Source organism: Notolepis coatsorum (genome assembly GCF_963971535.1).
Source record: "Notolepis coatsorum genome assembly, chromosome: 10".
Lineage (NCBI taxonomy): Eukaryota > Metazoa > Chordata > Actinopteri > Aulopiformes > Paralepididae > Notolepis > Notolepis coatsorum.
The window spans coordinates 27585190-27602473 of record NC_140174.1 but is presented as its reverse complement, the minus strand read 5'-3'; the positions used below and the strand labels follow the sequence as shown (position 1 = coordinate 27602473).

At 47.0% G+C, this 17284-nt stretch overlaps 1 protein-coding gene across 1 annotated transcript in view; it reads left to right on the top strand.

The window, feature by feature from the left end:
* The window catches only part of usp22 (ubiquitin specific peptidase 22), a 172644-nt gene that overhangs the window by 131454 nt on the left and 23906 nt on the right, over window positions 1-17284 (top strand). The window contains exons 5-6 of the mRNA XM_084322980.1: window positions 3164-3266; window positions 4737-4895. Coding sequence (XP_084179106.1) covers window positions 3164-3266; window positions 4737-4895 — 262 coding nt within the window. The remainder of the gene's footprint in view (window positions 1-3163; window positions 3267-4736; window positions 4896-17284) is intronic.

Below are 17284 nucleotides of genomic sequence, written 5' to 3'. Positions count from 1 at the left end.
TCAACCAACTACATACTGTAACTTTTTAGTGCACGTTCTTATTTACATTGTGACAACAGCCTTGTGAGCTCCCGCACACAGACATGATGGAATTCAAGTGCAAGTTTAGGCAGGCTACACATGGCGTATAGGCTACATCATACATGGCAGTGAGATTCATTGTTCTTGTATGCTCTCGTATTATTGTTTATATAGGCTACTCAATACCGACATCAAAATAGATTGTATGCATCTACAAATCATATGCAGCAGGTAGAAAATTGACGGAAAATCCATCACGATTTGGAATAAAATTGAGGAGAACTTTAATCCCTGGGTATTAATCGAACAAAACGGAAAAAGGCAGTCATATTCCAGCACGGTCTTTATTAGTTAATATGGTCTTTAAGTTAATAGATATCATATCCGACATCACCGTACGTGTACATGTCTGTCAGCCTGCGTATTTCTCCATAACACGCTTCCCTCGGCTTAGTCCACTTTTCCATATTTCATGGGGGTGTTCCATTACCGTATATCAGGGCTATTCAACTGGCGGCCCGCGGGATGATTCTGACCGGTCCGCCAAAGATTACATGATAATAATTTTTTTTTTTTTTTTACTTTTTTCTTTTCATGTCAACGTTCACACGCACAATTGAGCCAAAAGTCACTCAATTAATGACAGATTTCATTGATAAATTGAGGGAAAACTTTGCAAGTCGATTTGATGAATTTGACATGTCCAGAGAATTGATGCATTTTGTGAGCAACCCATTTGCCAATGTAGCTGCTATTTCCACAAAAGGACAAGAGTTCCTTGCATCACTTCACATTGATGAAGGTCTCCTGCAACTTGAAATAATTGACATGCAAGCATCATCTGCTCTGAAGCAGGCACTTGAGAATGAATCCACCACAACATTTTGGATAAAGTGTATTCATGTCAACACATTCCCCAAAACAAAAAAACGCTGGCAATATCTGTGCTAACAATGTTTGGCTCAATATACACCTGTGAATCCAGTTTCTCTCACATGAATGCCATTAAAACAAGCAACCGTGCCTCCTTGACAAATGAGCATTTGCATCACTGTTTGCGGGTAGCCCTCACTTCCTATGAACCCTCTTTCTCTGCCATTGCCCAGTCAAAGAAGTGCAATCTCTCTCATTAGATGTGTGTATGTAGGCTAGGCCTGTCTGCCCCCCACCCCCCCTGATGTTTGAGAGTTAAGAGTGGACAATAAGTGCTAATAAGATGCTGTGATTTGCTGTTGCACAGACATGAAGCACTTTTTCATAAGCTCAGCTGCACTATAAATGTGTTTTTTTGTTCAAGTGTTGATGTTAGAATGTTCAGATGCACATCATGCACTTGTTTGTTTTTTATTTTTATATTGAAATGTTGAAGAGGAGATGTTGCAGTTGTTGCACAGTCATAAATGAAGCACTTTTTGCAGGAGATGTTGCAGATGTGGCACATAAATGAAGCACTTTTTTTGAAAAGTATACTACTTTTGCAATGTAGTTAAATAAAAGTTGTGAAAATGTGGTTGCGTGTTGTGTCAAGTGTACATATATTCATAGCACGGGGAGGCGCCGTGGCAGTCCGGCCCCTGGCCCCTTGGGTTTCTGACAATGTGGCTCCCTGAACAATTTAGTTGAATAGCCCTGGTGTACAGCATTAGCTGCAAAGTATGTAGATGGTTGTCACACAATAAGAGAACAAGCTTTGTAAATGTATCTGAGTGGCCACACTTGTAAAATGACTACCCGATTGAATGACTATTTTGTAAATGAATATGTTTCTGTTGATTGTCCTCACTGTTATTACTAATATTATGGTATTTTATTGCTTAACACTTTGTATGCCACGCCGGGTTTTCCTTTTTACCCCCTTGATGCCACCATCCACTCCCAATGTTAACGTTAATATCGCCTAATCTATGTTTTAAATTATGGCTATGTGTCTAATCTGCCCGTCGCTTATCAAAGACTCATTTTCCAGTCAACATGGGCAAGGCAGATTGTATTTTTATCGCTTCATTTCCGTTTGATAGCATTTTGAAAATCACCCGTTTTCCGGGGAAAAACAACCCATGCCTATGATAATCGCCTTTTACTGGAATATTCCAGAACGTTGTCATTTGTCGGCCTATTTATGAATCGTTTTCAAATAAACGCTAGATGATCGATAGTATATGTGTGCGCACGCACGCTCGTGCCGTGCGCTGATAATCGCTGCTGTTATTTCCTCATGGCTTTTACAGTCAAAACAGCCATATCACATATCACATAAACGCTTATATATCCGTGAAAACTAGTCTGATTATCCTAACACTGATAACATAGATTCCTTACCTGAGGTCAGATGGTATCCAAATGGTTTATTCCAATTTCCGATCGCCATTCGAAAAAATCGATAAATGTATTGATCAACCGTGTATACAGTAGAACACATGATCCGCGCGGCTCAGAGGCTCCAGAATGAACTCTGGTAGACCCCGGCTGCATCAGTGAGAAGTAAAATGTGGAGTCAGAAATCCGTTCTCCAATTCACTTTCATTGAGTCCATTCCAAAAGGGTGATTTACCATCTGGGAGACGATAGGGGGCGCTTTTTTCAGATCTGAGCGCCGGCGGTCCCTGGATCTCCAACGGTAGGCTCGCGTGATGCAATATGATTTCAGATCGCCAAAAAAATACCAGAGAATAGCCGTGACGTGGCATTCAACGGTCGGGTCGTAAACCCGAGAAAAGCCGTGAGTGGCGCTCAAAGTGTTAATATATATGTTATTGTTTGTATGTTGAACTTGCTTTGGCAATAAGTATGTTAATATTTCATGCCAATAAAGCCTATTTGAATTTTATTGAATTTAATTGACAGATATGACAGAGAGAGAGGAGACAGAGATGACAGAGAGAGAGGAGACAGAGATGACAGAGAGAGACAGAGAGAGACAGAGATGACAGAGATTGTGTTGTATCCAGATACTTTGCGTGCTCTCTCTCTCTCGCTCTCTCTCTCTCTCTCTCTCTCTCTCTCTCTCTCTCTCTCTCTCTCTCTCTCTCTCTCTCTCAGAGAGAGACAGGGAGGGAGGAGGGAGTTATGCTGCAACACTTGATTCACTATGTGTGTGTCTATGTTTGTGTGTGTGTTTGTGTTTGCATATGTGTGGAAACAGATGACAACGGGAAGAAGGCCAACAATCCCAACCACTGCAACTGCATCATCGACCAAATCTTCACTGGGGGCCTGCAGTCTGACGTCACCTGTCAAGTGTGCCAGTAAGTGTGTGTGTGAGAGAGAGGGATGAGGGTGTCAGCCAGGGGTGTTCAGTATTTAACTAAATGATAATAAATATTATTCATATTTGACATTCTCTTTTTTCCCCAGTGTGTGTGTGTGTGTGTGTCTCTGTGTGTGTCCATACCTTCTCCCTTGTTTGCTTACTCCACTTGTGTGACTCCAGCAGTGTAATGTGTGTAAGGTTTGTGTAGAGGTCTGTAGAACTGCCTCACGTTGTTCTGCCTCTCCTCTCTTTTCCCCTCTCCTCTATTCCCTTCTTCTCTCCTCTCCTCTCACATCCTCTCCTCTATTCTCCTCTCTCCAATCTGCAGTCAGTCAGAAAGATCAGAGCTCATTCAAACACACTACCCACACTACGACACACACACGTGCGCATGCGCACACACACACACACACACGCACACACACACACACACACACACACACACACACACACACACACACACACACACACACACACACACACTCACTGAAACACTGCAGCAACAGGAGTTCCATTTCACAGTTTTAAAGTTGACATCTAGTTCCATCTGGTGGACAGATTGAGTATTGCATCATATTCTTTTAGCCTTTAGCAATCTCAAGAATCTTGCAGTATCAAATGTGTTTCGATTAGATGTCACTCATCCTCAGGGTTATGAATGGGAAAAATACTAAATTGGCAGTTATGAGGCTTTCTTGTGGCTGCAGCAAAGATAACGCCTGAAAGTGATTATGTGATTATTTTTTCTTCATAGAAGCCAGTGATGATGCCATTGGAAAGTACTGTGTGCATGCAAGACAGGGGAAACCTTGTTAATGTGTCATTCTACCACTTTGGGAAATCTGCTTTCGTTGGGGCTGTCTGTTTTTGGTTTTTGTTGTTTGTTGTTTTTGTTACTCGTGAAGCTACAAATATGAATTGCCCCACGCGGGATCAATAAAGTTGTCTGAATCTGATATCGCAGTCGGCCCCTAAACAATACGTCTATGCGCTCAGACATCTGTGTGTGTGCAGGGGCATATGGGGGGGGGGGGGGCTTTAAACTGAGGGTCTGGGTATTTTTTGGAATATAATGCAGTAAGCACTCAGGCATTCTGTATTGCTTTCAAATATGTATATGTATTCTCCTATGTATTGTGTCTGCACATTCAAAACATGGGGTTTCCCCCCCCCCCCCCCCCCCCCCATGTGTGGTTGGTTAATAATATATAGTTACAGGTAAAAAGGATATATAAATGTTTTGAACTCCTTATTTTTTTCCCCCTTTTTTTGGGAGGGGGTTGTCTATATTAGCTGTATCTTTTGAAGGGGGACAGATTGACCTATTCTCAATATTGAGGGGGACATGTCCCCTGCAACCCCCCCTAAAGCTACGTGTGTGTGTGTGTGTGTGTGTGTGTGTGTGTGTGTGTGTGTGTGTGTGTGTGTGTGTGTGTGTGTGTGTGTGTGTTCGTTCGTTCCGTAGTGGTGTATCTACGACCATCGACCCGTTCTGGGACATCAGCCTGGACCTGCCCGGCTCCTCCACCCCCTTCTGGCCCCTCAGTCCTGGGGGAGACGGCTCGGCGCTCAACGGAGAGAGCCATCCCACGGGGGCCACCACGCTCACCGACTGCCTCCGACGGTAAGAGATGGGAGGGGAACGGCATACGGGAAGGAGACGAGGCCGACGGTCTAACGGCAACATGCAACTCCATATGAGAAGTGATGATAAAACACGGCTAGTGTCCCAAGCCATATCCTATCAGGTTTAGCCAGTTGGATAATAATAATAATAATAATAATAATAATAATAATAATAATAATAATAATAATAATAATAATAATAATAATAATAATAATAATAATAATTGTAGCTGAGGGGTACAATTCCCTGACTGTATTGTTAGATATGATATTTAATACCACTACCTCATGTACTTTAACTTCTGGCCACCCAGTACAAGATATAAGTATGATGAACACTTTCCCACCTGATGAAACGAACCAACACAAATGTACCAAATCGAATATTTAATACAGCAAAAGGTGTATACAACATTCACTTAATTACATTTATGATTTGAAATATTGAATATGCACTTTTATGGCAAATGAGTATTCGTAGGTAAATCAACATTGAATGTCCAATCTCTGGTTGCGCAGGGAGTAAGTATACAACCTGTAATATTTAGGAAACGATAGCGATGGTACTTAAATGATTATAGCTGGATACACTAAAGGGGGGGGGGGGGTCCCGCTGGTTGTAAGACAGTAGGAGGGGGGGGGGGTTAGAGAAGCCGCTGGCGGTATCCCATCTGGCCGACGGTGTCTTGGGAGAATCCAAAGTCTTGGACACAGTGCCCACAGAACCTCGGGCCGCAGACGAATACAGCTGGACCCTCTGTGGAACGGTATCTGCCGGTCCACAACGGAGAGACGTGGTGCGACCTCACGTGTAGAGCGCCGCCTCACCTGGAGTCCTCTCCGGGGGGTAATTCCAACACTCGACAGTGTTGGCCTTTATCCATGGAATAATCAAAGCACACAAAGCATAATCCAAGAGCCGTGGAAGGCTCGCCGTCGTCGGGTAGAGTAATCCAATATACAGGTCCAGTCGCTCTTGACCCGGAGCTCCTCGGATGCAATCACCACTAGGGGTCTGACCAGCCTGGATAAGCGTCCAGATAACGTCAGGAACGATGGGGGTACTGATAACTGTAGAACTCGAACCGAACGATGCACCATACATAAATAGACTATTATTAGCTTAATAGAATACGTCCAACTCGACGGTATGGTGCCAAACTATGACCATTCAACTATTAATCTACACGATATCTCAATGCCTATTCTGGGCCAAGTAGGCCCTACTACACCGCACGTGCGTCGTGGGGAGGCTTTTGCGTCTGTCACTCTGTTGGAGGGTAAAGAACTGGACTAAAAGAAAGTTCTACTTTACGAGCGCCATATATATATGCGCTATGAACAAATAGTACCATTCGTATTTCGCCCGGCGTATTACTGCGCGGAACCGGGGGTTGCCTCGACGTGTTAGGCGGCACGATTGAACTTGGACCTAGGGGTATGGCAACCTAGCGCCAGGTTCTCGTCCAATGGTAGAATGAAACTATTATGGGCTGTTTAGTAGAAACGGGGATATTCAATGCATATTGTACAAGGAATATACAGGGGATATCAAACGATATACAAATACAATTAAATATATATATATAAATAAATATACATATTCGGTTTAATCTGATCCTTCACAACAGCCGCCCCCTAATTAGTCCCACCTAATTAGCTAAGCAGAGACAGATTAACCGCACTGTCTTCCACTCAAGGTCCGCTGTAAGGGTCAGTCAACTCACAAAGTCATAGGGTCATGGTCATCATCGATAGTATCTGGGAGTCGGGGCAGTTCTATGAGCCTCGCCACGGGCCGTGTGTAGGTGCGCCCTTGGACGAGTACTTCAGCTGCTCGGACCTTGCCATCGGCACCGGTGATCACTTTGCTTACGCGGCCAGCCGGCCACATAGCTCTGGGGAGTGACTGGTCAACTATCATGACGACTGTTCCTTCTGTCAAATTGTCTCTCTCTTTTACCCACTTCTGGCGGGTCTGTAGAGACGGTAGGTAGTGAAGTAGGAAGCTGCTCCAAAACTTGTCAGCTAGTACTTGGCTGTACCTCCACATTCTTCGGCCGTTCGCTTCTTCGGGCCTGTACATTGTCTGGGGTAGCGCGGGGTCCAGCCGCCCCATTAGGAGTGTGTTGGGGGTGACTGGGTCGACATCTGCTACATCACTGGAGACGTAACCGAGGGGCTTTGAGTTCAATACTCCCTCGATCTCCGTGAGGACTGTCATTAGGACTTCCTCTGCCACAGTCTGGGCTCCGAGTACGGCATACAGGGCTGTCTTTATAGAACGTACTTCTCGTTCCCAGGTTCCACCGAAGTGGGGTGCGTTCGGGGGATTAAACTGGAAGTCAACCTGGGCTGGAGCGAGGTGGGTCTTAAGTTCTGGGCCCATAGCTTGGAAGCTCTCTCTCAGCTCTCTTTCTCCGCCTTTGAAGTTGGTCCCGTGATCAGACAACAATGTAGACGGTTGTCCTTTCCGTGATATGAATCTCCGGAAGGCCATAAGGAATGAGTCTGTGCTCATGGTCGGAAGGAGCTCGATATGTATCGCTCTGGTGGTCATGCATTTGAATACAATACCCCACCGCTTCTCGGTGCCTCTTCCTCTCTTTATATACAACGGGCCAAAACAGTCCATGCCTGTGGAGTGGAATGGCTTGTCGCCGATTCGGAGGCGACAGGGGGGTAGGTCAGCCATCCGTGGTATGCTGGGCTGCGCGCGCCACTTACGGCAGTCTAGACAGGTTCGCTGGAAGCGCCGTACTGCTTCTCTCCCTTGCAATATCCAATAACGACGTCTGATCTCCGCGAAGACTCTCTCTGCTCCTGCGTGGTGCACATCCTCGTCGTATTTCTTTATGATCAGCTCTGTGACCTTGTGTCGGCTGTTCAAGACGATCGGGTGCTTAATGTCATCTGGTAGATCGGGGGCTCTCCGCAGGCGACCACCCACTCTGATGAGATTATGTGCGTCACTCTCTGGTGCCAGGTAAATCAGTCTGCTGTCTGATGGGACGGGGTTTCCTCCCTGTAGACAGTCTAGCTCATCGGGGAACGAGTCTCTCTGGGCTCGTTGTAATAGAAGAAGTTCTGCTTCTTCGTAGTCAGCTGCTGACATGTCAGTGGTGGACTGAATCTCTGGGTGGTGCCGCAGGAATGTTCTTTGTTGCGCACTCTCTAGGGTAATGCAGTCATCTATGTTCGGGTCTGTGGAGGCGACAGTGCTCAGTCCACAGAACATAGGCTTCTTGTTCTCAGCCTCCTCTCTACTTGCTTCCCTCAGGGTGGGCGTAGGCCAATCTCCTTCCGGGAGCTGGAGGAATGCTGGTCCGTCACTGTAGATGTTGCGACGGGTTAGGTCATCCAGGGACATTCCCCGGGTGATGACGTCAGCTGGGTTGTGTTTGGTATCCACATACCTCCAGCTTGCTTCTTCTGTTAATTCTTGAATCTCGGTGACTCTGACTCCCACGAAGACTTTGTATCTGCATGAATCAGACTTAATCCATGTGAGTACTGTCGTGGAATCTGACCACAAGATTGTTCTATGCACCGGAATGGTGAGTTCACGTTGGATTAACGTGGCTAGATGCGCTCCTGCGAGGGCTGCGCAGAGCTCTAGACGTGGGATAGATTGTTGCTTACGTGGGGCTATTCTTGAGCGGGCCAGTATGAAAGCAGTGTGTATCTCTCCTCCCATCTCTTGGGCACGCAAATAGGCAACCGATCCGTAGGCTACTTCGGAGGCGTCGCTGAAGACGTGTAGCTCAATCTCGCATGTCTCTGGCCTCACTGTGGATGGGAAGTAGCTGCGGCGTATATTGACACCTGGGAGTGAGCGGAGTTCCGTCTCCCACTCTCTCCATGTTGAGGCAAGGTGTGCGGGTATTGGGTCGTCCCAGCCCTGGTCCTTGTCCCATAGTGCTCGTACAATCATCTTTGCCCTGGTGGTGTAAGGTAGAATACATCCCAACGGGTCATATTGTCTGGCGAGTGTTCTGTACACACTCCGTCTGGTGGTCGGTATCGCCGCCGACCTTCCTTGCTCTGGAGCCAAGGGTTTGTGTCTATAGTGGAGCGAGTCTGTTTTGAAGCGCCAGACTAATCCTAGTGTCATTTCTTGGGCTTCTCCTGGGATTGTCGCCATCCAGGTCTCGCTGCTGGCAGCCTTGTCTGCGGAGGAGAGGCTGCGCAATACGTGCGGGTCACTGCTGGCCCACTGCCTGAGATCAAAGCCTCCTTTGATTAGGGAGGCGCGTAACTTGATTAGGAGAGCCTCGGCTTCTTCTTGAGTCGAGACGCTTTGTAGACAGTTGTCTACGTAGAAACTGTTCTTCACACTGTGTTGGACCTCTTCATCTGCTGCTGGGTCCTCTGTGACGTGTTTCTGTAGTGCAAATGTAGCACAGCACGGGCTGCATGTGGTTCCGAAGGGGAGTACTTCCCACTGGTAGATGGATGGGTTCTCATCTCCGATCTTCTCTCTCCATAGGAACCGGAGCAGAGGCTTGTCCTCCTCTACTAGTCTCACTTGCAAGAACATCCCTTTGATATCCCCGCTTATAGCCACCTTGTCCTGGCGGAAGCGCAGTAGCACGCCTAGTAGGGAGGGGCCGAGTGTGGGGCCGGGCAAGAGCTCTTTATTCAGATTTTGGGATCCGATCTGGTAGCTGCAGTTAAACACAATGCGATCCTTGCCATTGTGATGGACCTTGTGATGCGGCACGTACCATGATTCGGTCGTCTGATCGGCCTCTTTAATGTCAATCTTTGTTACGTGTCCCGCTGTGATTAGCTTCTCAATCTCAGCTCGGTACACACTCTGTTGAGCGGGGTCTTTGGCTAGGCGCCGCTCTGTGTTCAGTAGATAGCGCTCCGTGGCGTCTTTCTTTGCGTGAAAGGGGGGCATTCCCTCTCGCCTCAGGAGTGGAGTTGCGTATCTCATCACTCCGCCGACTGTGACTCTCTTTGTCCCCTGCTCGAGTAGGTGGATGGCGTAAATGTCTTCTTTAGAGCGAATGTCTTTCTTTTCGTTCTTAAAGGGCATTGTCTCTAGGGTCCATAGCCTCTCGACATGCTGCAGGAGAGTGGTGTCTTCTTCTGTCGTTCTGGAGTGGAAGCAGCTAGTGGCTGCGGTTCGGTTGAGAGATTTAGCGAGGGGGCCTTGTAATGTCCATCCTAGGCGGGTCTCGACTGCTGCAGGACAGCCTCGGGGGCCTGTATGGACCCGGTCAATCGGGACTATGAGTTCTGCATGGTCGGAGCCTATCAACAGGGTCGGGGTAGCGCCGTCTATGAGCGGGATAGGTAATTGGCGCAGGTGCACATATTTATCCATCAACTTGGTGACAGGGTAGGTGTACTGCGAGAGTCCTATTTCTTGGCTGGTGAAAGCATTTGTGATCTTGTACCGTCGCTCTGGCTGCCCGTTGGCTGCGATAGTGAAGGAGACATTCTCGCCCTTTATCGTCTTTAAATCTCTTCTTATTGTCCGAATCGTCATTTCGTTCTTGCTCCCCCGCAGTCCCAGCTGAGTCGCAGCGGAGGCGAGCAGAAGGGTCTTCTCTGACCCGTCATCAAGGACGGCGTAAGTGTCCATGACTTTATCCTGGTAGCTCAATGTCACACGGACTACCTTTAAGAGCACTTGAGCTCCGTTGCTGCTGGCGGGGTCAATGTACATGACACTTGCCTTGGTGCCGCTCCGTGGTGCAGGTATAGGCCGTCTTCCGTTACTATCGTGTAGTATATCTAGATGGGCTCCATCGCACCGGCTGCACCTTTTCTTTAGGCGGCATTCGGCTGCCATGTGGGGCCGCGCACATCGATAACAGCGCCGGTTGGACTTTATCCATTGGCTCACTTCTTCTGCATTCATCTTTGTGAATGAGTCACATTGTGACAGCCAGTGTTCTTTCTCACAGTAGGGACACGCTATCTTCCACTTCTCCTTTCTCGAGGGGGTGCTGTGACTCTTACTGCTCGGTACTGACTCTGATTGGTGCATGACAGTCACCGATCTTCTTCCATCACTTATTCTCCTGGGTCCCTCTCTGGAGCTTGGCGTGCTCCGCCCGAAGGTGTCCAGTCGTAAGCTGCTGACCTCTCTCGCCAGGAAGTCGGCCAGATCAAGGAGGGATGGCTCGGGGCCGTCGGGATCTCGGTAGTCCCTCTGCCGCCGAAAGCGCTCCTGTCTTGCGGGTGGCAGCTTCTCCAAAATCCTCTCAACGTTAGAGTTGGCGTACAGCTCATGCCTGCCCTTCTCCCGTTGAGCTCCCAGCATCCCCACCAGGGACTGCACTTTGATTGACAGGTCGTCTAGTGAGCGATTGTCTGTGGCTGGGGGTAGGCGGTCAATATGCCTTATCTCCTGGATTACGTAATCCCATATACGTCCATATCTTTGATCCAGCGCTGCAAGGGCCGCTGTGTATGGGGTCGAGGAGGTAGCATAGGCTAGCGCTATATTGTGCGCTCGCGGTACTTTCAGGTGCTTCAATAATATTGCATACTTGTGGCGTTCATCAGCGACATCCACCATCATTGTCTCTAAACACATCCGGAGCTCCGTGTACTGTGCTCGACTCTCATAGGCGAAGTCTGGGAATGACGGCGTGGCGTTGTATGACGCCGTGGATGGCTGATACATCGGCGAGCGTTGGGGGAGAGACCTCCTGGGCGAGTCCCCTCTTGCGCCTCGCTGTGGGCTGGTACTGGCAGGGTACCATGGCCCGCTGGTCCAGGTACTGTTCCTCGGGGCTGGTCGTGCGTCGTGCTCACCCGTAAATAGAGTCGGGGGTCTGTAGCGCAGCGCCGCGGGGGTATAGCCTGGACTGTATGGGACCTCCTGGTCCGGTGGAGTACTGTGCTGTCGTCGGGCTTGGTTCTCCTCTTCTCCCTCTTCTTCTTCTATCAAATCTTCCAGATCTTGTAATCGTTTATTTAGCTTCTCCGCAGTGTAGGCCGCTCCTTCCTTGTAGCTGGGTCTCGCTTGGACCGGTATGGGAAGGGGGTCTGCGGGGGGTCTAGACTCGGTCTGTTGGTCAAGTTCACGGTCGCTTGCTCGTTGCGGTGACGCTGCTCTTGACTGCTGTCTCGACGAGTTCCTTGAGCCCCTGGCGGAGGGAGAGGGAGTTGTCCTTTTGATCAGCTGCTCTATTAGTTGCGCTTGTAGTCTGTCGCGCTCTGCGTCTCTTTGGGCACCGGCAGCGGCGCGCTGGGCGTCGGCCCGGTCTCTTGCCATATTCTCTTCCATCTGGAAGCGTCTCATCTCCAGACTTGTGCGCTGTTCTTCGCTCCGTTGCTGTGCTTGGAGGTGTTCACGCTCGCTAGTCGCCTGTGCTTGGAGACGTTCGCGCTCGCTAAGCGTCTGTGCTTGGAGCCGATCGCGTTCGGTAGAGGCTGTCAGGCTGACGAGGAACGCCTGTTGTAGTATCCTCTCCGCTTCGCTGGGGGAAGGCGGTAGTGGAGGTGAGCTGCTCCTGCGTGAACCGCTCCTGGGGGTACTCGTTGGGGAGTCCTGGAGCTCTAGTTCCTCGGCGCTCTCCTCTTCTTCTTCCGTGCAGAGTTCTCTCTCTGTAGGGTTGTCTTCCTCCCGGGGCGTGTCGGGGACTACTTCTTTAGTAGTGGCGGGGGGTAAAGGCATGTCAATTCCCTCCTGGTCCCCACCGTGGGCTTGGTCGGTTACATTAGGACCTACTAGGGCCTCTGTGGTCGGGGAAACCTGGTCGTTAAGGTCAGACATAATTTTACTTTCTACTTTTACCACGTTTACCGTTTGTCGAAGGCTAGGTAGTTGACTGACAGTGTAAGCCTCTAAGTACTGAGGTGTCTGTCGTCTGCGCCGCGGGCGTTCTAGGTTAGGAGGATCGTTTCGTGGAGTGTTCATCATAGGCCATTTCGATATTAATAACACTATATTAATATTACACTAGTTACCATCCGGTTCGAAGGACCAATTGTAGCTGAGGGGTACAATTCCCTGACTGTATTGTTAGATATGATATTTAATACCACTACCTCATGTACTTTAACTTCTGGCCACCCAGTACAAGATGTAAGTATGATGAACACTTTCCCACCTGATGAAACGAACCAACACAAATGTACCAAATCGAATATTTAATACAGCAAAAGGTGTATACAACATTCACTTAATTACATTTATGATTTGAAATATTGAATATGCACTTTTATGGCAAATGAGTATTCGTAGGTAAATCAACATTGAATGTCCAATCTCTGGTTGCGCAGGGAGTAAGTATACAACCTGGAATATTTAGGAAACGATAGCGATGGTACTTAAATGATTATAGCTGGATACACTAAAGGGGGGGGGGGGTCCCGCTGGTTGTAAGACAGTAGGAGGGGGGGGGGTTAGAGAAGCCGCTGGCGGTATCCCATCTGGCCGACGGTGTCTTGGGAGAATCCAAAGTCTTGGACACAGTGCCCACAGAACCTCGGGCCGCAGACGAATACAGCTGGACCCTCTGTGGAACGGTATCTGCCGGTCCACAACGGAGAGACGTGGTGCGACCTCACGTGTAGAGCGCCGCCTCACCTGGAGTCCTCTCCGGGGGGTAATTCCAACACTCGACAGTGTTGGCCTTTATCCATGGAATAATCAAAGCACACAAAGCATAATCCAAGAGCCGTGGAAGGCTCGCCGTCGTCGGGTAGAGTAATCCAATATACAGGTCCAGTCGCTCTTGACCCGGAGCTCCTCGGATGCAATCACCACTAGGGGTCTGACCAGCCTGGATAAGCGTCCAGATAACGTCAGGAACGATGGGGGTACTGATAACTGTAGAACTCGAACCGAACGATGCACCATACATAAATAGACTATTATTAGCTTAATAGAATACGTCCAACTCGACGGTATGGTGCCAAACTATGACCATTCAACTATTAATCTACACGATATCTCAATGCCTATTCTGGGCCAAGTAGGCCCTACTACACCGCACGTGCGTCGTGGGGAGGCTTTTGCGTCTGTCACTCTGTTGGAGGGTAAAGAACTGGACTAAAAGAAAGTTCTACTTTACGAGCGCCATATATATATGCGCTATGAACAAATAGTACCATTCGTATTTCGCCCGGCGTATTACTGCGCGGAACCGGGGGTTGCCTCGACGTGTTAGGCGGCACGATTGAACTTGGACCTAGGGGTATGGCAACCTGGCGCCAGGTTCTCGTCCAATGGTAGAATGAAACTATTATGGGCTGTTTAGTAGAAACGGGGATATTCAATGCATATTGTACAAGGAATATACAGGGGATATCAAACGATATACAAATACAATTAAATATATATATATATAAATAAATATACATATTCGGTTTAATCTGATCCTTCACAACAATAATAATAATAATAATAATAATAATAATAATAATAATAATAATAATAATAATAATAATAATAATAATAATAATAATAATAATAAACTTTATTTGTATAGCACCTTTCATACAAGAATTGTATGTGCTAAGAATTGTATGTGCTAAAACCGGACTTCCGGTTTTAGCACAATATGTAGTGCACGCATTTTGCAATTGCTCCGCTCCCACCAACGCTAATTTCGTTTAAAAACATTATTTGGACAGTAAAGAAAGAGAATAGACCACATCGTATGTATTGATAAGACCCTCTACTAACCATATCAAAAGACAAAATGGTTAAAGGTAGAAAGACGGTAGGGAAACAAACTACGGTAACTTCAGCGGCGCAGGACGTAATAAAACAAAGAAGACGCGTCCTAACCGACGCTGGTTCTGAGCCGACGGCGACAAGCTCCGAAGAGGAGAATGAAGAGGAAAATTTACCGGGACCATCGATTACGGTCCCCGAAAGAGAGTTAATAGATAACAACATAACAGAAGGGACAGAATCAAGCTCCGTGAAAGAGAGAGCAGCCAAATATCTGGATAAAAGAATACCAATAGCAAAAGATTCCACCGTCACCGTCACTGCATCTATGCCGCCAATTGAAGCAAGCAGTACTACCACTCCACCCGATTTCAACACACTGACTAACCTGATGGTAGAACAGTCTAACCTGATGAAAGAACAGATTACACACATCAAGGCGCTCGAGGCAAACGTCGATGCTAAATTCGATCGCATCGATGCTAAATTCGATCGCATCGATGAGAAATTAGAAGAAGTCAAGAAAGCGATCGATGCACAGTCAAAGCGAATCACGTCAGTGGAGAATACGGTGACAGAAATTACACGGGCAGTCAAGGCGAACGAAGGTGGCATGACAGAGATGGAAAAAGAGATAGAAAGTGTGAAAGAAGAATAACGGAGGGAAATACAAGTGCTTAAAAACGAAGCGACGGAGAGGCTACTAGAATCCCAACGCTACCACAGGCGGAATAACATCCGCATTGTGGGGCTTGATGAAGCAGTAAACTGCGAAGATGCCAACTTTCCAACAGTGCTATCAACGATTTTGGGTAACAACGATCCAAACACAGTGCCAGAAGTGGACCATGTTTACAGAATCAGTTCTCGGGGGCAAAGAAGCATCGGGCCAAGAGTCATCATTGTCACTCTGCGGAAGACTACAACAAGGGATGACATCATCAAATTTGCTCGCATCCAATGTGGGAATCTGAATTATGGTGATAAATCAATATTTATCTACGAAGATTTGAGCAAAGAAGCCATCATTCGACGTCTACCATACAAGGAGGTGATGCAAAAGCTGTTCAAATCTGGTCACAAGCCAAGGTTATCATACCCGGCGCTGTTATCATTCGTGGGCAGTGACGGCCTCAGGTCTGGTGTATACACACCTAAAGAAGCTGAGGATTTTCTGAAGCGACAGAGATCAAAGCAATATACAGACAAAAATCGGAATTGCAAATACGCAGCACAAGACAACAGCAGTACTTCCAAGGATCTAAACCTAGTCACCTATTAGCCATGCGACTAAGAGTTAATGCAAAATTTGCAGATATAACTGCCATTAGGAAACAACAAGCTCTAGTAACAGAACCCGAAATAATAAACGATACATTCAAAGAATTCTACTCCGATTTGTATAATTCAGAGACGACCTTTGATCAAGACAAATTAGACACATATCTTAATCAAATTACTCTCCCTAAACTTTCGGAGGACGACGCTAAACAGTTAGAAGCACCAATCACATTAGAAGAACTCAAGAAGGCCATATCCGGAATGAAAAACGGCAAGGCTCCCGGAATTGACGGTATCCCATCAGAAATGTACATTTCTTGCTGGGACATATTTGGACCCTTATTACTAAATATGATCTTATACTCAGTCAAAGAGGGAAGCTTCCATAAACACCAAAATATCGCACTCATTTCAGTTCTTCACAAAAAAGACAAAGACCCCACTGAGTGCGGTAGTTACCGACCTTTAAGCCTCCTCGGAACCGATGTCAAACTGTACTCTAAGATATTAGCCATCAGATTGCAAAAGCATATGACGTCTTTAGTTCACCCGGACCAAACAGGCTTCATAAAAGGTCGCCTGATCAATGATAACATAAGGCGAATACTGCACGTACTAGACGCAGACAAAGAGGACACCACACCTAAGGCGATGCTATCCCTGGATGCTATGAAAGCATTTGACAGGTTGGAATGGTCGTTTCTATGGGCAGTATTAGAAAGGATGGGGTTAGGAAAAGGATTCATTGATATGATTAAAGTACTATACAAGGACCCATCGGCCAGGATTACAACAGGCACATTCATCTCCGATATCTTTCCGGTATCACGCTCAGCCAGACAGGGTTGCCCTCTTAGTCCCGGACTATTCGATCTATCATTAGAACCTTTAGCACAATTTATAAGACAATCCCAACACATAGAACCAATAGTAATCAAGGGCACACAACATAAAATTAGTTTATATGCGGACAACGTAATATTGTTCATGCAAAACCCCAACAACACATTGCCGCATATACTCAAGTTGATAGAGAACTTTGGTGATTTATCGGGATTTAAAATAAATTGGCCTAAGTCGGCTTTTCTTCCTCTTAACATCAGTGCAAAAAAAGACACAACCCTCCCAGGTGCGATACCCATGGTCAAACATTTTAGATGCTTGGGAGTGGAAATATTTCCCACCATAAGACAAACGGTGAAGCACAATTACACAAAAATACAGAACAAAATCAAAGACGACCTGGACAGGTGGGCAAAACTTAAAAACTCAGTACAGGCAAGGGTATCAATAGTTAAGATGGATGTATTACCAAGAATCAATTTCTTCAGCTCAATGCTTCCGTTACCTCCTCCAGAGGGCTACTGGAAAAGATTACAAACCTCCACATACAAATTTATTTGGAATAACAAACCACCTCGCATAAAAAGATCCACCGCACAGAGAAATAAAGCAGA